Source organism: Salvia hispanica, chromosome 1 (genome assembly GCF_029641045.1).
Source record: "Salvia hispanica isolate PSC_SH4W2 chromosome 1, Shi_PSC_v1, whole genome shotgun sequence".
In the NCBI taxonomy this organism is placed as follows: Eukaryota; Viridiplantae; Streptophyta; class Magnoliopsida; order Lamiales; family Lamiaceae; genus Salvia; species Salvia hispanica.
The window spans coordinates 58,625,581-58,647,730 of NC_142692.1; the positions used below are offsets into that span (position 1 = coordinate 58,625,581).

The following is a 22,150-nucleotide window of genomic DNA, read 5'->3' on the forward strand; positions in this document are numbered from 1 at the left end:
AGAGGGAAAATTATATGTTTTTACAGTTTTTATGTGCAGCTGGGTTGTATGTTTGTTGTCTATGGTTTTTATGTGCATCTGGGTTGTATCTGCAAAGAGGGAAAATTGGTTGTAACTTTGTTTTTCTGCATTGGTGTTGTCCAGGGTTTTGGCTTGTACTTAGTGCAAATATGGTTTCCTTTGACCAGTTGGAATTGAACATATATTGTCTAGCACTAAATATGGTGATTTTGCCTCTTTGCAGGGATGATTTCACTATACAATTCCACCATGGTGGAAAGATGGTGCATGATGGAACCTTGCTGCTATATATTGGTGGGGAGGAAACATTGGGATGAGTTTGATGATGGGGGCCATTCCATCCACTGACAGAGAAGATGACACAGATTACTCCAGCTTAGATGGATTTATCTCTGATGATGATGAATATATCCATGCAAGAGACAAGTTTAAGAAATCAACTTTGAGGGTCATAACTGATGATCTGTTTAATGGTATTGTTACAAATGCTGGAGTTACCAATAGTACAGATGGATGTGGTGATTCAGATTATGTAGACTCTGATGGGGATTTTTTCTCTGATTCCACTGATGAAGAGGATGATCGTTCAAGGATCAAAGAAAGGCATCGGAGGCGTGTGTATGATCCTAAGTGTGACCACAAGTCATTGAAAGTTACACCTGGGTTGAGATTTAGGGATGGCTTCCAAGTAAGGTACGCTTTAATCAATAATGCTATAGAAAATGGTTGGGAAATACGCTTTAAAAGGGCCAGTCAGACCCAAGTGGAAGCTAAGTGTAAGAAACCGTGCAAGTGGAGGTGCTATGGGAGTTTCAATACCACTGTTGGAGCATTTCTATTGTCAAGAGTGGAGTATGAACATACTTGCTCTAGGAACATGAGAAATAAAATAGTTTCAGCCAATTGGATTGCTAAGAAGTATTTGAACGTGTTTAGGCTTAAGCCTGACACAACTGTGAAGGAGCTCCGGGCGGACTTAGTGTAGAGGTTTGCACATGATGCATCAAAGTGGAAGTTGTACAATGCAAAGAGGAAGATAATTGAGTTGTTGACAGGATCAGTGGAGGAGCATTATGCAAAGCTTAGGAGTTATGTTCTCGAGTTAATGAGGGTAGACAAAGAAGGGAGGTTTGAGATTGATGTTGGTATTGGATCTGTGTTCAATGGTATTTACATTGGGTTCAGTGGGTTGAGGAAGGGTTTTATGTTTGGATGCAGGAGAGTGATAGGGCTAGATGGTGCATTTCTTAAAACTTACTTAGGAGGTGCCATACTGACCGCTGTTGAAAGTGATGGGAACAATCAAATGTTCCCAATTGCATGGGCGGTTGTTCAGGCTGAGAATGAGGTCAACTGGAAATGGTTCCTTGGTATTCTTGCTGAAGATTTGGATTTGGGAAATGGTGTTGGAATCACCATAATCAGTGACCAACAAAAGGTACTTACTTGACCAAACTTGTTGAATATTTACATATTTATGCACTGTTAATAAACTTATTTGACCAAACACTATGAATATTTACATATTTAGGCACTGTTAATAAAGTTTGTTAATTTCAGGGCTTGGAGAATGCTATTAAGGAATTTATTCCTCTAGCAGAGCATAGGAATTGTGCTAGGCATGTGTATTCGAATTTGAAAAAGTCTCACAAGGCCCCAACACTAAAGAGTCTTTTCTGGGAAGTGGTTAGGAGCACATATGTTGAGGAATACCAGGCTGCATGCAATGAATTTGAGAAGGAAATGCCTGATGCCTTTGCTCATCTAATGACCAGAAACGTGACCAAATTCTGTAAGGCTTTCATAACTCCAGTTCAGAAATGTGACTCTATCTTGAACAATGTGTGTGAAAGTTTTAATGCATACATCGTTGATGCAAGGGCTAAGCATGTTATAAGCATGTTAGAGGACATTAGATCTTCTTTGATGGAGAGATGTTATAGGAAAATGCAAGAGGTGCGTGACAGTCATGATGTATTGTGTCCGAGGATAAAAAGAAAGTAGAGGATTTGATGTATAGGAGTCGTTATTGTATCACAACACCTGCTTTAAGGGGGCTGTTTGAGGTGACCTTTGAAGAGCACAGATTTGTGGTTAGACCATCCAAAAGGTCTTGTGGGTGTAGGTTTGGGATATTACGGGAATCCCTTGCATTCATGCTTGTTCTGCTGTGATTACATTCTTGAACGAGAAGGTTGAATCATATGTGAGTGAGCACTATACTGTGGAGAAGTACAAGTTGGCTCATAGCTTTGGCATTCCACCTTTGAATGGTGAGAATATGTGGCCTGAGGCTGAAGGATACAAAGTCATGCCACCTCCGGCTAAGAAGATGCCTGGCAGACCCAAATAATTGAGGAAAAGAGACCCATTCAAGAAGGATCTATCTAGGCCACACAAACTTCGCAAGATCTGTGTCATAACTTGTCAAAGATGCCTTCAGCAGGGGCACAATACTAGATCATGCAAAAATGATCCAGTTGCAAAGCCACCAAAGGAGAAGGTTGGTAACTTTACTTTGAAACTATTCTTGCTACAATTACCTTACAGTTGCTTACCTTAATACTTTTGAACTTGTTCTTATTAGGGTAAACCAAGTCGTCCTCGCAAGGCAGCACCACAAGTCGGCCCACATCCAGCAGCACCAGCACCAGCAAGTGGCCGCCCTGCACCAGCAGCTCCAGCAATGCGCCGCCGCATACCAGCTCCAGCAGCACCAGGTCGCCGCCCAGCACCTGCACCAGCTCGCCGCCCAGCACCAGCACCAGCAGCACCAGGTTGCCGCACAGGAACAACACCAGCAGCACCAGAACATTCGCAGCCTGCACGCCCAAAATGAGGACGCCCAAAAGCAACCTCCTCACACTCAGGCTTATCAACACAAGAGAGCAATATTTAAGTACTTGATTGGTGTATCTGAGCCTTTTTTGCCATCAAACTATATTCTTGATGATGGTTTTTTGCTATAGCTCAGTTGGGAAACAGTTTGAACCCATAACCAACGATTTGGATATGTTTTGGAAACAATTGTCTTTGATAGAAGACTACTTTAATTATTACTCTTGTTCTATTACTCATGTGTGCATGTTTACTTATAACCGTCTATTTATGTAACAAACAATCACCTAGGCAAGAAAGAACCACAAACCATGATTCTCATAACATAATAGCTTCCAAAAGGGTTCAAATATAGCTTCCAAAAGGTTTCACCATTAAGAAAGTAACACCAACATTCAAAAGACTACAACAATCCCAAATCTAGCTTTCAAAAGGGTTCACCATTAATAAAGTAACACCAACATCCAAAAGACTACAACAATCCCAAATCTAGCTTTCAAAAGGGTTCACCATTAACAAAGTAACACCAACATCCAAAAGACTACAACAATCCCAAATCTAGCCTTCAAAAGGGTTCACCATTAACAAAGTAACACTAACATCCAAAAGACTACAACAATCCCAAATCTAGCTTCATAAGATACCTAATAGCATCCAAAAGGGTTCGAATCTACCATCAAAAGCTACATAATGGCTACACATTACAACATAAAGTTACTACATAATGACAAATATTACAACACACAAAAGGAAGATCACAAGCTTCAACTTTATAGTGGTCCTGCCGAAATCTTCAATCATCAATTGCAGCATTTCACACTCTTCAATCTTAGCATTACACTCCTCAAGCTTGTCATTGTACTGCTCAATCTTCGCATTCAGTTTCTCTTCCAGAGAAATAGCCTTCAAGTGTGCACATCTTCATCTTTCTTCGAACACAGCTTTATCTTTCCGCGTCCTCTCAAGTAGAATTTCCTGGGTCAGGGAAGAAGTCAGTTCAATCCATCGAAAGAATTTTCAGTCATCATTCTACAAAATTAATACAAAACTTCAATTTTAGGTTGCTGATTACAAAAGGTTACAAGGATGAGTGGAGAATACCTTCCAAGACGGACAACGATAAAATCGTATTCCCGGATTACTATCAGTCCGCGACGTCCCAATCTCAGCCCGAACTCCATGGTTACAGATTACGAATTCACCTTCGGGCCAATTGACGTTGAAGCTTGAGGTTTGTGAAGAAAATGACATTTGAATTTCGACCTGGACATAAGAAAGTCAATTAAATCTTTTGAACATGAACACACAATTTGAATTTCGACCTACGATGTCTGAGGACATTTCAAACTCACGAAATTGATGATTTAGAAGATAGCAAATAACACCAACACCCAAATACTCAGAAAATTAACTCGCCTACCTGAGATGGAATGGAACGAAGATGAATTTGAAGGGAGGATGGATGAAGCCGCTGATTTTAGGGTTTAGGAGATTTCTGTAATGTTTTAAATGGAATTGGGTTGAAAACGACGTCGTTTTAGGGTGAAAATTCCGGCTTCCATGTCATTTTTGCGGCAGTCCACGTGGGACAGATTCTGACCGAAAATGGGTTATTCGGGTCGGGTTGGGAAATATCAACCGAAATGAAAGTTTGTGGTTTTAAAAACAAATCTCAAAGTTCATGGAAAAAACCGGAATTCGGGGAAAGTTTTTGGTTTCAAAAGCAAAAAACCCTAGATATTTCTTTGTCACGATTGCATAAAAAAATTATCTTTTCACTTAGTTCCGCCCTCTCATTCATGGAAATATTTTTGTTCTCTATTTTTCTTGTCGGAGGAGTGCCAAGTCTAGTAAAGTTGTTAAGCTACTAAATACGAATACCAAAGGAAACATCAATACTTATAAAAAGATTTAACATAATTCAAACACACATCAAGGATTCATTAACTTTAGAAGGTATTTCACAAGTTAAATTCCAAGTTGCATCATATTAAAGAAAGGAGGATGCAAAAGCATTGAGATCTTAAACACTGAAGTGCATAAACCTAGTGAGAGTAGTGTAAAACCACAGAAAAAACTGAAGTCTGAAACAACATTTTCAAGCCCCTAAGTCAGTTATAAATAAGACTCACAGTTAGTTGTGTTCTCACTCTCCCTCTCTCTCTTTGTGTGTGTGTGCATGTTGGGGGAGGGTAAGAGATTATATGTTGAAGCTCTATTAAATGTGTTCTGCAACTATTCAATCCCTAGCAGTCCCATTGACTTTTCTGCCCTCTTTTTGTAAAAATGATAAAAAATAGTTAAAGTGGAGAAATGTTATAGTAAGAGAGACAATAATGTAGATAAGACTCTTCTCTATATTATTTTCTCTCTTAATTTACCATTTCTCATTTTTAACTATTTTTTATCATTTTTACAAAAAGAGGGCAGAAAAGTCAATTGGACTGATAAAGCGGGACAGAGGGAGTAAATGACTAAATCTGCTTCTTCCAAATTAACATAATCTGGTTTACTTAATGACTGTCTTTGTTGGAACTCGTTATTAGTATGACGTATAACAATTCAATAATATGAAATACCCAAATACCCAATACGAACAACTAGGACTTAATATCTTTCTCCCACTAACTATTTCTTTCCTAAGGATTCACCCATGTTCTGATGATTTGGAAGCAACCACTTAAGTTGAAAAACTAAAATAAGATCATTCTATTAATGGGACATCCCAGCCTTCCAATATCATAATCATCACATATAGTATCTATCTTCTTCAAATATAAACAGAAAAACTGTCAATATCATATAATCCCACATAAACATCATATATCATTGTTACTTGCAAGTTCACATATACAACATGCCCACTACCATCCTTGTTGTCGAGCTGAAGATCATAACCATATTTTAGTAGACAAATTCACAGATTCAGAAGAATCTTTCCAACTGAACAAAGACATGTGAATATTAAAGAAATTGCTCTAATTATTCTCTAACATGTTGAAAAATAATAAGATCAACCAGAATAAGTGGTAAGTATATAGTGCAGGTGTGAGGCACAACTGGAAAAATCGAATAGATCACCTAAAGAGTCTAGAATCAAACTAGTGCATTCTTAGCCTATATAAAAATGTCAATCCTAATCATGAGGTTCAGTTCTCTAAAGTATTTGGAGTATGAAAGTGCATACCCTCCACTACTAATTTGTGTATGCATACGCGCACATGTGTTAACAGAGGGTTGGAATCACCAAGTTTGCAAGGAATATACTCTGACTATTAAAATACATTGTTGTTGAATATCTATTCTTATCAAACATATATGTGGCCAAGGAACCCCCTTAAACAAAGCAGTTCGATGAATACGTGAAAAGTGAAACAAAACTTACTTACCAATTAAAACAATCCCTTTAAATTAAGGGAGGCAAGCATCACCCTGACACCATTTTCACAATAATGTAGAGCAAATTGAGAAGTATAAGAGGCACTCGTAAGTACTGAGTTGCGTAAATAAGACCAAGTATTTGCCCCTTGAATGAGTTTCTCTTAATTCCAGAATACTCCTGGAAGCTCCATCCCCTAGGGGCAAGGAAATGATCTTCATTTATTATGCCCAGAGCATTTGCAAGAAGAAGAAAGCCTTCTAGAAGTGACCACAATCCCATTCTTGCACAGTTCAGAATCCCTTTCCTGGATTAGTTTGTGGCATAAAACAGGCTTTTTTCAACTTATTAATGGACCATAGAAACATCTACATAGTACAATTTGAGCCGATAGATCTAAGAAGGAAGTGAAATTCCCATTTTGAAAGGAAAGATGACTATGGAGGTGCTCGGCTTTCAGACCCTCGCCACTAAACAATAACACTACACTAATCAACTGGCAACTCAAAGGAAGAGGAATTGACTGAGTTTTTTTAATACAAAGCCCAAATCTCATCACAGATTAACAATGTCAAGGAATCCTAAATTGATCCAATGTGTCCCTACATTATCTGTGCTATGAGCGAAGACTAATGTTCAAATTGAGAAGAATGAATGTACCTGAAATCTGGTGCTGAGAGAAGCTGCGAAGGGTTACAGATTACGATCAACAGAGGCGGCGAGCGGCGGTGGTTGTGGGGAATGGGGGATCGCCGGATTTCAAATTGGGAATTTCTCTTCCTCTTTCACTTTTCACATTACTCCTTTTTCTTCCTTTTCCATTTACTCCTTCTCTTAACGCTAATTGGAACCATTTGAATTTGTTTATGTTCAAAAAATGTAGTACTACTACCGAAAATTAGTGGAATGTTAATGGTACTTTTATATACTCTCTTCATTTATAAGAAACGCACTTTACCTATTTTTTCTCTTTCTATTTCCTACTACCTCCGTCCTCCAAATATTGACACACTTTGATCCGACACAGATTTTAAGAAATGTAATAGAAAGTGGATTGAAAAGGTTGATGGGATGTGAGTCATACTTTTAAAGTATTAGTTTTTTTATAATAAAATGTGAGTAGGAATGAGTTAGTGGAATATGGGGTCCACTACCAAAAATGGTAAAAAGTGAAGTGTATCAAACTTTCACGGACGGACCGAAATGGCAAACTGTGTCAAAATTTCAGGGACGGAGGTAGTACATTTTTTTATCTTTGCTCTCTTACTTTTCCCCCTTCTCTAATACTACCCCGTCACACAAATAAGCACTACTTCATTTTTAATCCGTCTTTGTCCTACAAGAATATGCATTTTCTAATTTTGAAAACTCTTTCCTTCAGATGGGACTCATTCTCCACTAATAATACTTATTTACTTTTTCACTCTACCTCTCTGTTACTTTACCAATTTTGCATTAAAATCTATACCAAAACCAAAATGCATATTCTTTTGGGACGGAGGGAGTACTACTTTACTCACTTTTTTCTCACTCTCTCTTATTCTCTCCTTCGTCCGCGAATAGGAGTCCCGTTTTTTCATTTTCGTCCGTCCGCGGATAGGAGTCTCAGTTCACTTTTACCATAAATAGTAAAAGGGTCCCACCTTCCACTAACTCATTCCACTAACTTTTCTTAACATTTCTTAAAACCCGTGCCGCCAACAAATGGGACTCCTAATGGCGGACAGAGGGAGTACAAATTTATTATTAAAACTCGGGATGTCCATAAATAGATCTATTTTTTGGTGGACAAGGGAGTACTAATTTTATATTAAAATGTGAATGGAATAAGTTAATGGAATATGTCCACTAATAAAAAAATAATGCGATTAGTAAAAAATAAAGATGTCAAGTTGCTCTAGTGGATGTGATTATGAAGTGTGTTTCATCTAGCTCGATGCAGGTGGTATGGAATGGCAATTTAATAGAATCATTTCACCCACACCGAGGGTTGCGACAAGAGTGCCCACTTTCCCCCTATCTATTTAATTTGTTATGTGCATGGAGCAGTTAGCTCATGGTATTAAGAATGCGGTTAGAGTAGGGGAGTGGAAACCATTTCATATTTGCAAGAAAGGTCCACCGCTCACCCACCTTTTCTTTGCGGATGATCTACTCCTGTTCGGGCAGGCAGACATTATCACCTCTAAAGCTATTACAAATGTATTGGATGAGTTTTGCGCGAGCTCGGGGATGACAGTCAGCATGGCAAAAATCACGCTATTTTTCTCCAAGAAAATATACCTGGGAGTACGAGTGGAGGATGATTTTGGAAAATACCTGGGTGTTACCCTTTTAAATAAAAGAGTTTGCAAAATGACTTATTCCTACTTACTTGATCAGATGAAAAGCAAGATATCGAATTGGAATGCCTCTCATCTTTCTTTGGCTGGGAGAATCACACTCGCTCTTGGTGTTAGGCATCATGCCGTTGTATGCTATGCAGACATCTAATATTCCCTTAGGTACATGTGACGATATGGAAAGTGAAGGGGTTGGCAGCGGAAGCGCTCACATAAATCAATTACATAATAATTCTGATCTATTTAGCGGATTATTTAGACAAATTCTATTCGCGTAATTATCATATGTATCATGCTCATAACTCAAATAAAACATGCTTTAAATTAATTGAAACCTAAAACATGCTTTTCTACAGTTTAGCCATTATACCTTGAAGATTCTCCAAAGAATCGAAGATAGCTAGCGCCTTCTCTACGTGAAGATCTTTAGTACAAAACCACGGATCTTCTGTCTAGTTCCCGGACTGTAAACTGATATCAGGGTGGGCTGATCTCACCAGTGCACTAGGGCTTAAATAGAGAAGACAGAAATCCTATCCCACAAAGGAGAAATATTCGACCACTCCCAGGAATAGGGGGGGCGAAAATTTTGAGTATAATTAAGTATATTTTCTGTCTCCTTTATTCTCTTATTTATAATAAGTCACATATTGGGCCCAGACAGGGATCTATGGAAGGCTTTGGATATGGGCTCCTTCAATTAGCTTTTTACTAATTAAATTAAACCCAATTTAATATAAGCTTAAAATTGGAATTATACGAGCAGCCACTACAGAAGTAATATTGCACTCCCCATCCAAAACCGAAATTATAAGTACTTCAGGTTTCCATTACTTGATATTCATTTCCCGCGCTTAAGATAGAAATATCCATTAATTAATTATTGTCTGCTATGGACTTAATTAATTAATATCTTATTTATTCCAAGAGAGGACTCGCATGAAAAACTTATTTATTATTCTTAGAGTAATTAAACTCCAACTAGCTAGGTTCTGAATAATAAAACCTTATTTCAAGCTTCTCTTGAGGATGTTATCAAACGAGATTCACCTCGCGCACGATTAAACATAATAGCAATCCTAGCACCGCTAGATATTAATCACCATTACCCAATATACTAGGCTTATTGGGTTGCGAAAAACCCGCACCATTTGGTAAGTCAAAGTAGTGCATGATCTATACCGTATGCTCAATGCTAACGTACATTGATTTAGAAATAATAATTTACAAGACCTTGTCTCGCTGTTAGATCCATTCAGTGCTATACCACACCAACGCCATCTTATTTCAGTAAGGCTTAGAAATAATCGGATTGACATTGCAACCTTTCACGATAGGTAGTTGATAAGGCTAATTTCATGCATCGGTAATGTGCAAAAAATGTTACAATTTGCTGGGTCTAACAAGTTTCCTAAGCCAGGTGTGTGAAGAAAATTGCTAGATCAAGGAAGTTATGAAGGAGATGGTCTAGCGGGAGAATGGAAAGAAATGAGCAGGAATTACGAGGAAATTGGCGTGATAAAGGAAGTCTACAGCTGAGGGCGACAAAGTCATTATCAATACCTCGCTGGGCCCACTAAAACGCCTACAAATAGAGAAGAGCATGCAGCGCAATGGAGATAGTTTTTTTTACTCTTCTTAGCTCATATATTTTTTTACACACACTTGGGATAGGTTCTGGGGGTAATCGTGATAGGGGGGGTACTTTCTGAAAGATTTCGTGCTTGGTAACACCGTCCTAGTGAGGGCGAATATACAATTGCTTTTAATTTCAGTTGTTTTTGCTAGTTTCCACCGTCGAACTTCACTTTTGGGAGTCGACTTTGATGTTGATAATGTTTTACTGCTTTACCGTTCATGGATCTGCGTTGAGCTGTTTAATTTCAAGTTATTTTGCATAGATCTCTCTGCTGTTAGCGTAATTCTTCAATTGCTATGTCGATCTTTGTTTATTTCGTTATTAAGTTGTTTGATGTGGAATTTGGTGACAGATCTGTGGTTGTTTGAGTATTCGGAGTTCTTATTTGTAAAATCTGACGTGATGGAGAGTTTCTTCTGTTTGGAGTTCATGTCGGACGCTTGGATCCGAAGTGGATTTAGCGTCTGAGGTCGGTTTTGGCGTGTGGAAAGACAGTGGTAGATAGATTTGTTTTATTTCTTCTTGGTTTCCATTTCACTTCGTCTAGGGTATGCAGATCTGCTAAGTTTTTTTTGTTTATTATGCATAGATTTGATTTCAATGTCAGTAGCTCTGTTTTTTATTTAATTATGTGTTTTCTTAAGATGTTTTACGCAAATGTGGTTGTAGAAGACGATGTCACTGTCAGTTAGTACGAGAGTTAGTTATTCTGCCAACTTTTTAGTCGTACCTTGCTTTTTTTAGACGTGGTCCCACCGTAGATTTATTTCCTAGGTCTAGCTGTTAGGTTAAAGTTTTTTTAGGTTCCCAAGTCAAGTTAATTCTAAGTTTCCTCATCCCAAGAAAATGCGTGGCAGCAGCCAACACCAAAAATACTCTCAAATCCTTGATTATGAGTCTTACGCATCCTTCTCTGTGGGATCGATCCCTACTTCCCTATACTAGGTTTAGTAATGTGGTTGAGGGTTTTTGAAAGGAAAAGTGCTTTGTGTGTCCGACGACCGGGATTCCTCGCGACCCACGAGTTCCTAGACCGAGTGATCTAATGGACTTGCTGGATCTAGGGAACCTGTTATTTTCTTATCTGAACAGCCTTAGCACAAAACCAAACTCTTTTCAAGTGGCGCCGTTGCCGGGGAATGGATGGCGTTTGTTGTTATTAAGGATTTGGTGTAAATATTTTAATTTCTGTTATTTTCTTTCTCCCTGACAGTTTATGAAAGCGGGCTTCCAATCTGGAAGTTGGGCAAGCTCATCTGGATCAGGGAGTGGCCAGTACGAGTGGCGAATCAAGGAATCTACATCTACCATCACTACTAGATCAGGATTGAGAACAGAAGATCCATTCCCGTTCGAGTCAGAAAGTGAAAAGGAGTGGAATTCATCGACAGAGGAGAACCCAGGGACATCAACCGAACCAGAGCATTCCGAGACCGAGGAGGAGAAGGACCCAGATATGGCTCACCTACTAGACCCCAATCCGGAAATAGGGTCGCTCACCGCACATCTTGATGGTGAACCCGCTCATGCTATAGTCTCGAACCCACGACGGAGGTCGATCGACATCAAGACGAATGTGCTTGGAGTTCTACCTACCTTCTCTGGGCATAGGAACGAATGCCCTTATGAATTTCTGAACGAGTTCAGTAAACTATGCAGCATTCAGAAGCGACCCAACGAGGCAACAGAAGAGGACTACCGTCTTCGAGCAATTCCGTTTGCTCTCAAAGGGGAGGCGAACACTTGGCTGCTGAGACTTCCACCGGACTCGATCAACACGTGGAAGGATTTTAAACTGGAATTTTTGGATTACTTTTTTCCATCTAACAAGACGAATGCCTTGAAGAAGGAGATTCAGGAGTGCAAACAAGAATACGATGAGTCTCTAAGTTCTTATTGGTCCCGCTTCAAGGGGCTGCTGGATGCTTGTCCAAACCACAGGATGATAGAAGCGGAGACTTACTATTTGTTCAATGAGGGTGCAAACCCTGAGTCAAAGGACTTGATGAACTCCTCGAGCGGGGGAAATTTTACTAAGAACAAAGCAAGTGAAGCCAGGGAAACGCTGGGAAGATTGATTGAGGCGAAGAAGGCCTATGATAACCCGCGAAGCATATTGAGGAGAGGATCAGCTAATGCAGTGATGGATCAAGAAGACAAGAAGGTGGAAGATAGGATCGATAAACTGGAAAAGGCCTTGCTAAATGCGATCGAGAAATGCAATCCGCATGCTCCAGTGGAAAATGAGAAATCCCCTGGTCAAGAGGAAGGGCAACTGCAACCATACTACAGTCAGCCCTGCGAAGGGGAGTGCCCATGGAAAGATGGAATCCCGATGGAAGTTGGAATCAAGGAAGGCAGAGGGACGCTCCATGGAGGACTCACCCAAACTTCAGATGGACTGACCATGATCAAAGCCAGCCACCTCCCTTCCAGCTCACGAATTTTGCACACCCTCCGGAGAGGCAGTCCAATTGGTCAGGGAAGGGCCAAGAAGGACAATTGCAGCTGGGATACTGGAATCAGGACCAAGCTAATTGGGGGAACAAAAATCAAAACAACCCAGGAAACTCCTATGTGCCACCTCACCAAAGGAATAACCAAGGCAATTTTCAGAATTCCCAACAAAACCATCAAGGGTCTGGTGGCCAGTACAACAATTAAGGGTCGAATAACCAATACAATAATCATCAAGGAAATTTTCGACAGAATCAAGGTCAAGGACAAAATTTTGGTCAATTCAACTTCAGACCACAACGGAGTTTGGATGACATGGTCCATGATTTGGTAAATTCACAGCAGTTCATGCAGGGTAACCTACATTCCAACAATGACATGGTGCACAAATTACAAGATGCTCAGTCAGAGCAAAAAGCCGCCATGGACATGATGGCAAAACAACTTTCCCAGATCGCAGTATCTTTGAACGAGATGCGAGGGAATGAAGGTAAACTTCCTGCTACCGTCAAACCGCCAGACCGGGCAAATATTAGTCAAATCACTTTGAGATCTGGGCGGGGCTACGAAGGGCCAACGTTGGGAGCTGATGAGGAAGCGCCTATGCAAGCCAAAGAAGGGAAACAGAGTCAGAAACAACAAGAAGGAGGCGCTGAACCAAGGGAGATCATTGTTCAGAGAGACCCCCAAAAGGAAGATTTAGGGGGATCTCTACCTCGACCAAGGGACCCGTTCTTCCTAGACCCCGAACCTGAGGAAGTAAGCAGGGAAGGAAACAAAGCAGTTGATGAAACCCAGGATGGTACTTCCACAAATGCAGTAAAGCGAACAAAACCATTTCCATATCGAGGGGAGGCGAAGAAGATATAGGATGACACAGAGGATCTCATGGAGATTTTCAGCAAGTTGGAAATCAACTTGCCATTCTTGCAAGCCTTGAAAATGCCCACCTTCAGTAAGTTCATCAAGGAGTTTATTGCAGGGAAAACCAAACTAGATGGGAAGATTGTGATTGGAGAAACTGTGTCTGCTGTGATACAGAAAAGAAGGATGCCCTCACAATGCACCGACCCAGGTATGTTTACATTACCCATATCTTTAGGGGATATCAAGGTTGAGCATGCCATGTGTGATCTAGGGGCGTCAATAAACGTTTTGCCACTTTCAATCTATAAGAGGTTAACTGGGGTAAGAATGGTTGATACCAAGGTAGTGATCCAGCTAGCAGATAGAACTTGCATTTGCCCTGAAGGAGTGTTGGAAAATATTATAGTCAAAGTGCATGAATTTCTATATCCTGCTGATTTTTACGTGATCAAGATGAATGATAATGAGTCTGATGAGTCTAGTGGGGTACTTTTGGGGAGGCCATTTTTGCGTACGGCTAAGACCATTATCGATGTGTTTGATGGAACAATTTGCTTGGACTATAATGGGGAAAAATATACCTTTAGCATAAATGAGGGATGAAAAGACCTTTAGATGTTGAGATTCTCTACGCTATTGATGTTATTAACCCTTTAGTCCAAGAATATCTTGAGACAGAATTGATACAGGAACAAATCGACAACTCGGAGTTGAGCCATTCGATTGACAAAGAGGTTGTGGGGTGGTGTGCAGCAGTGAACATAGAGGAATTGACAGATGAAGAGCTCACACAGGCCATTATGGAATTCTGCAGAAGCCCGGAATCAGCTAGGTCCAAGGGATCAGCTTATGTGGCCAGCTTGGAAAAATCTCCTGGGTCGGGGAAAGAGACTTCACCGAAAAATTCAGAAAAAAATCCCTTGCCCCAGGAGACGAATGGAATTAAAAAAGAGCTGAAAACACTTCCACCAGGTCTTAAGTATGCTTACTTGGAGGAGGACGGGACATTTCCAGTAATAGTCAATAGCAACCTGACCAAGGGACAAGAGAAGGAGTTGTTGGAGGTCATCAAAAGGAACAAGAAGGCAATAGGATGGACTCTCTCAGATTTAGTGGGAATAAGTCCGGATCTTTGCATGCACCACATCCGTTTAGAAGAAAGTGCAAAGGCTCATCGCGATGCACAACGGAAGCTGAACCCAAACATGCGAGAGGAAGTCTTGAAAGAGGTATTGAAGTTGCTTGCTCTAGGAATCATTTACTCCATTCCTGACAGTGAGTGGATTAGTCCTGTCCATATGGTGCCAAAGAAGTCTGGGATACAAGTTGTCAAAAATGAGAAGAATGAATTGGTACCCACCAGATTAGTGATAGGGTAGAGGATGTGCATCGACTACAGGAAGTTGAACGAAGCCACAAAGAAGGATCATTTTCCTTTACCATTCATCGATCAGATGCTGGAGAGATTGGCGGGCAAACAGTATTTTTGTTTCCTTGACGGATACAACGGCTATTTCCAAATCTACGTTAATCCAGAGGATCAAGAGAAGACCACATTCACGTGCCCTTTTGGTACATATGCATACCGAAGAATGCCATTTGGATTGTGTAATGCACCGGGGACTTTTCAACGATGTATGATGAGCATTTTTTCGGATCTGTTGGAAGTGTGCATTGAGATTTTCATGGACGATTTCACCGTCTATGGGAACTCATTTGATGCTTGTTTAGCCTGCCTTGATCTAGTGTTGCAGAGATGTCAGGAAAAGCATTTAGTGTTGAACTTCGAGAAGTGCCACTTCATGGTGACTGAAGGCATTGTCCTAGGTCACGTGGTTTCTGAGAGGGGTATCCAGGTAGACAAGGCAAAGGTGGATGTGATCTCAAAATTACCATACCCTACGAATCAAAAAGAGGTGAGAGGTTTCCTAGGCCATGCAGGGTTCTATAGGAGGTTCATAAAGGATTTTGCAAAGATCGCTCAACCACTCACTCGGTTGCTACAAAATGATGTGGAATTCGTCTTTGACGAAGGATGTGAGAGGGCGTTCCAGCTGCTTAAGGACAGGTTAGTATCAGCACCAATAATCAGGGCACCAGACTGGAACCATCCTTTCGAGATAATGTGTGATGCAAGCGATTTCACTGTGGGAGCCGTCTTAGGACAAAAAATTGATGGAAAAAGCTATGTGATCTTCTATGCTTCCAAAACACTAAATCAAGCTCAGAAGAATTATGACACCACGGAGAAGGAAATGTTAGCCATTGTGTATTCCTTTGAAAAATTCCGACCCTACCTTCTTGGGTCAAGGGTTATAGTCTTCACGGATCACGCAGCAATAAAGTACTTACAGGCTAAGAAGGAGTCGAAGCCAAGGTTAATCCGTTGGGTGTTACTTTTACAAGAGTTTGATTGGGAAGTACGAGATAAAAGAGGAACGAAGAATAGGGTAGCAGATCATTTGAGCAGAATCTTCCAAGGAGAAACAGAAGAGGCCATACTCGATGCCTTTCCCGAGGAACATTTGTACCTTTTGGAGAAATTTCCTAGACCACCTGACTGGGATGCAGTTTTGGCCTTGACCGGTCTAGGGGAATCGGATAAAGGGAAGCGCACGCTGAATGCAGAACCGTGGTTTGCTGATCTAGCCACTACTTGGTCACGGGAGAAATGCCGATTTCAGAAGAAGTTTCCCGGGCCCAGAGGATGAAGATTAAAAGCAAATCCAAATTTTATTTTAGGGATGATCCTTACCTGTGGAAAATGTGCTCAGATCAAGTGATTAGGCGCTGCATTCCCGAATGGGAACAAAGAGATGTGTTGAATCATTGCCACGCGTTAGCATGCGGAGGCCACTTTGGGCCAAGGAAAACAGCGAGGAAGGTTCTCGACAGCGGATTTTATTGGCCAACATTGAATAAGGATGCTTTCGAATTCTGCCAGTGTTGTGAGAGATGCCAACAGACAGGGGGAATTTCAAGGAGAGATGAGATTCCTCTGATCCCAGTGATTGTGTGCGATATTTTTGATGTTTGGGGAATGGACTTTATGGGACCGTTCCCGTCATCATGTGGGAATACTTACATATTGGTGGCAGTGGATTATGTATCTAAGTGGATAGAAGCTAAGGCCACCACAACTTGCGAATCGAAGAAGGTGGCAAAATTTCTCAGGGATAATATTTTCAATAGATACGGAGTTCCTAGAGCCATCATCTCAGACCAAGGAACACATTTCTGTAATCGCACCATCGAGGCTTTGATGAAGAAATATGATGTACACCATCGAGTGTCAACTCCTTACCATCCTCAGTCTAATGGCCAGGCAGAGATTTATAATCGCGAGATCAAGGCGATATTGGAGAAAACAGTTAATCCGTCAAGGAAAGACTGGAGCAAAAGACTCGGGGACGCATTGTGGGCCTATAGAACTGCTTTTAAAACACCTATTGGAATGTCACCCTACAGACTTGTGTTTGGTAAGATGTGTCACTTACCTGTAGGAATTGAACACAAGGCATACTGGGCAGTGAAAGAAATGAACATGAAGCCGATAGCATGCGAAGAAGAGAAGAAGTTGCAATTGCAAGAGTTGGAGGAACTTCGGCTGGAGTCGTATGAGTCTGCCATGTGGTACAAAGAAAGAACGAAGTTATGGCATGATAAAAACCTTCGGGTCAAGGAACTTCATGTGGGACAGAAAGTGCTCCTTCTTCAGTCTCGGCTTAAGCTCATGCCAGGGAAACTGAAGTCTAAATGGATTGGCCCATACACCATCGTTGGCATCCGAGCAAATGGAGCAGTGGAGATCCAGGGAAGTGCTCCAAACTCCGTTCCTTTCCTTGTAAACGGTCATAGAGTGAAAGTTTTTAGGGATAATTCCGAGTTGTGTGTAGTGGACGAGATTCCGCTACACACACTCCCTATTATTGCCTAAAAGGACAGGGGTAATTTCCGATGAATTCTTGGGTCAAGGGGTAAGCTGATAATTTTAAAAATTCACAACTGAACCAGGGAATCTCGGAAATACAACATGTAAATAGTTTAATTCTTCTCTAAAATACAACATGTACTTATGTGTATATAATTTCGAAGCACCAGACTCCTAGGAGAACCCGTATTTTGTGCCCTAACCTCGACCCAGGGGTCTGGAACCTTCAATTTTTATTTTGTAGGGCATGGTCGAGGGGATTCGCCAGGAGGAGAGCCTAAAGAAAGGAGTCAAGGAGGGAAAAGATATTTTGAATTTCAAATTCTGGCCGATAATTATGGGAGACGTACGGTTGCTTACATCACGCCTGCAACCGCACCATCTTTTCACCAGAAAAGGCAACCGTCGTCCTTCTCTCTCCACTCACTCCAAATTAGACAAAAATTGTGTTTGCTCTTCCTTCTCTCTTCATTCACTCTCTCTCTCCATTCACTCTCTCTCTCTAATACACGAACGAAACCCTAACCAAAAAATCGCCCAGTTTCTTTCATTTTTCAGATCTATACCGATGGATTCTACCAAGAGCACTGAGTATGACCCCACCTTGTTGGTCGAATTGACACAGAAGGTGGGAAGCATAGAGAAAGCTAAAGAGGTGTACGCCCTATTCGCCGCAAGTCTCATGCCGACTGCACCGTCACTGCCAATTCCGGCAGATTCGACCGCGACACCGGCAAGTCTCTCTGCAAAAGGATCGCAAGTCGCTGAACCACCGCATGCAAAGACCGTTCCGCAAGTGGCGGAGAAAGAGGAGGCCTTACACAGAAAAGCGGAGGACGGTGAACCGACACATGACGAGACCTTGAAGGAGACAGAAGGTAATGTACCGGAGAACCCTGATCTTGAGGGTAGGGAAATGTGTGAGGGGGAAACCCCTATTGCTGATGAAATTCTTGAGGGGGAAACCCCTATTGCTGTTGAAATGTGTGAGGGGGAAACCCCGATTGCTTTTGAAGTTCGTGAGGGGGAAACCCCGGTTTCTGTTGAAATTGCTGAGGGGGAAACCCCTATGTTTGAAACAACTACTGAGGGGGAAACCCCTATGTTTAAAACAACTACTGAGGGGGAAACCCCTACTTTGGAGAGAATCGCTGAGGGGGCAACCCCAATATTGATTGGAGAGGGGGAAACCCCAGAAAAGCTGTTGGCCGAGTCAGATCTACATTCGACGGAGGTACCGGAGCCCGAGGAAGGGCTGAAACTGATCGTGGACCTGGTTGATGACCAGGAAGCAAGTGAGCCCAAGATTGATGAAAGGGCCGAAAGGAGGCGCACTAGGAGAAGCCTCCTTGACGAAGTTGATGACTTTATACCTATAGCGACAGAGACAGAGGCGCGCTTGGCCAAGGAGAAAGCAAGAAAAGGAAAGGCGCCGGCGACTACATCTACCCGGTCAAGGAAAGCTCCCTCCGTCCAGGAGGTCGAGGAGACCCTTTCCCCTGTGACCGAGGAACCCTTTGTCGAGGAGCAAGACGAGCCCATCCCTGAACCCAGCTATAATTCTGAGGAGGTTGAAGAAGAGCCGATTCCCGGACGCCCGGTGATTTGGCTGACTAAGAGCTTGCTGGAGGAGATGAGACAGTTTGACGACCAGAAGAGGATCGCGGTGTACAAGGAAAGATGCAGCGCAGGGAAGATGGCCAAGTCGGGAAAACAGTATAGCAAGAGGGAACTCAAGATGATTGCATGTGATAAAGAATTCCGCGCCTATATCCAAGCAATAGGGTTTGAGTGGCTGTTGGAGCACAGCCAATAGAGGGTACCAGTGGATCTAGCAAGGGAGTTTTTCTCCACTTTTCGTTTGAAGAATACCATAGACCTGGACGCGGATTCTATCACATTCAGGCTTTTCAATCAGGAGCACGAGTTGAGCATTAGGGAGTGGTCCCTACGGATGGGGTTGTTCACTAAGGAAGAAGATGAAGAGGGGGCATGGAACGACAGGATGGTGGGGATGCCAAAGAACACACCTGGTTTCAAAGTCCAGACAGCATGGGAACTGGTCACGCACTCTAAATCAGGGGCGTTTAAATCCAGCTACTCCTAAGCCTCCCACATCGAGGACCGGATCCTCCGTTTTGCTCAAACATTTATAGAAATATAGAAATGACGAGCAACCCGGGGCGTCATATGTACACCTGCCACCTCATCGGCGCTTACCTCCAGAGGAATATAGAAATGAGAATTGCCAAGGCCGCTCCGCTAGTAGTCATGTGCGACCCCCCAGAAGTGTTTAGTGTTGATTATTTTTTCAACAAGGGGTTGCTGCAGACTCAAGGCACCAAAACTCTCTTCTATTCATTAGGAGACAAGGTGAAGGCAGAGCCGGAGGAAGCCGAAGAAGCCATGCCGAGTGAAGAGATCGAGGAGCTGCGAAAGGAAGTCCAGAACGTGAAAAAAGAGATGCAGATGATGAGGAGAGATATGATGAAGGAACTCGGTGGGATAAGGAACGAATTGATGGGAAATCGGGAGGCAGTGCAGACCCTGAGGGGAAATATTGCTGATTTGGCAGTGAAGTGTGCCAAACAGAATGATAGGATGACGGAAGCGGTGGAGCTTTCAATGAAGATGTTGAAGTGGATGTAGCAGACACTCCCCTTGACCCAGTTGAGGACAACTCCTGGGTCCAACAGTGAAGTCAGGTAGCCCACTCTGAGCAGTCCCTCCGTCAAGCGACCACAGCAGTCGCTTCAGTTAATCTCCCCGACCATTCCCGTGCAAGTTCCAGGCCCACCAAAATCAAAGTCTATCGTGAGAAAGTCAGTACCGGAAATCCCAGAGCAGAAGGAGGAAGAGCTGGAGCAGCCAGCTAAGAAGAAGGTGAAAGTTACCCACCCCGGAATCCCACCCCAGTCTGGCTCTCGAGGGAGCCAGTCCCAGAAGTGATCCATCGTCTCTTGACCAAGTAACTTTTATTTGTCGTTCTTTTCGTTTTTTTTATTGTCTACCTGTTATATATGTGTTTAACATTTGTTATATCTTCTCCCACTTAGCCCACTGCGTAGCCTAAGTGTGAGAAGTTTGTGTTTTCTGTTGTTTTATTTGTTTTCCTATGTTTTTCTGTGTCTTTCTCCCACTTAGCCCATTGCTTGGTCTAAGTGTGAGAAGTTTTATGATTTTAGTTTTGCATTGATCTCTCTGTTCCCCCCTTCACGACGATGGCTTAGGGACAAGCTTGAGTGAAGTGGGAGGGGGAGAGGAGTCAATGCATTACCCGTGTTGCATGTTAAGAGTCTGTTAGTTTTAAGTGTTGTCGCATGAGCCAGTGGATTTAATACGGCATGATTCCCTTAGTGAAAGTAATTGAAGATAGGAGGCATTTCAACTTAGAAGCTTTTTCCTTAAATAAGCCTAGTTAATTTGAGTGAAGCGAGAACGACAGAGAATGCCTCTACTTACTTAGTTGTGAAGCCCTACTATATAGTGAGTTATAAACCTCAGATAACTTTGAGCTAACACATGTTTAAGGGCCACCACTGAATGCTTAGGGAAGAAGAGCTATGAAGGAGAAAAAATTGGGAATTGGGTTATGAAGGTATAAGCTGGACGAAGTCCAGGGAAAGGCGTTATAAGCTGGACGAAGTCCAGAAGAAAGGAAAAAATGGAGGAATAAGCTGGACAAAGTCCAGATGTTGAAAAAAAAAAAAAAAAAAAAAAAGAAAAAAAGATGGAGAGGAGGAATAAGCTGGACGAAGTCCAGAGGGGGGAATGGTCTAAAAAAGGAATAATAATAGCCTGACCCAGGAAGGAGAAAACTCTCATAACCCAACGCTTCAGTGGTGTAGCATTAACTTAAGAGAGAATCGATCCTAACATCCCTGGTGAGGAATGAGTGATCGAGTGAATCTAACAATTGGGTAAGTAGAAAGCTATCTTGACAAGCTGACAGATTGGCTAGGTAAAGGAAGGGAAAGGGCCTATTTGGAGGAGTGCAAACTATTGGAATGACCTTAATCTTGTGGGGACAGATGCCTGAAATTGAAACTAGCTCATGTATGTGTGTTTTGCATGTTTGTGTGATTTTCTTATATTTTTTTAGTTTTTTCTTGTGTCTAGGTCTAGGAGTCGGTCAAGAGATAACCTCGCTTGAAATTTGCCTTATTCTTTCTTTTCTTTTCTTGTCTTTATACTTGAGGACAAGTATGGTTTAAGTGTGAGCAGTTTGATAAGGCTAATTTCATGCATCGGTAATGTGCAAAAAATGTTACAATTTGCTGGGTCTAACAAGTTTCCTAAGCCAGGTGTGTGAAGAAAATTGCTAGATCAAGGAAGTTATGAAGGAGATGGTCTAGCGGGAGAATGGAACGAAATGAGCAGGAATTATGATGAAATTGGCGTGATAAAGGAAGTCTACAGCTGAGGGCGACAAAGTCATTATCAATACCTCGCTGGGCCCACTAAAACGCCTACAAATAGAGAAGAGCATGCAGCGCAATGGAGATAGTTTTTTTTACTCTTCTTAGCTCATATATTTTTTTACACACACTTGGGATAGGTTCTGGGGGTAATCGTGATAGGGGGGGTACTTTCTGAAAGATTTCGTGCTTGGTAACACCGTCCTAGTGAGGGCGAAGATACAATTGCTTTTAATTTCAGTTGTTTTTGCTAGTTTC

General features: G+C 41.8%; 1 protein-coding gene and 1 pseudogene across 1 annotated transcript; one reads left to right on the forward strand and one right to left on the reverse strand.

The window, feature by feature from the left end:
- The first annotated feature begins 346 nt into the window (after positions 1-346).
- Positions 347-2,990, forward strand: LOC148934213 (uncharacterized; annotated as a pseudogene).
- Positions 2,991-6,286: 3,296 nt separating this feature from the next.
- Positions 6,287-6,520, reverse strand: LOC125218812 (uncharacterized). The gene has a single exon (XM_048120585.1). It carries the CDS (start codon positions 6,518-6,520, stop codon positions 6,287-6,289), a length of 234 nt encoding a protein of 77 aa, XP_047976542.1.
- Positions 6,521-22,150: the final 15,630 nt, after the last annotated feature.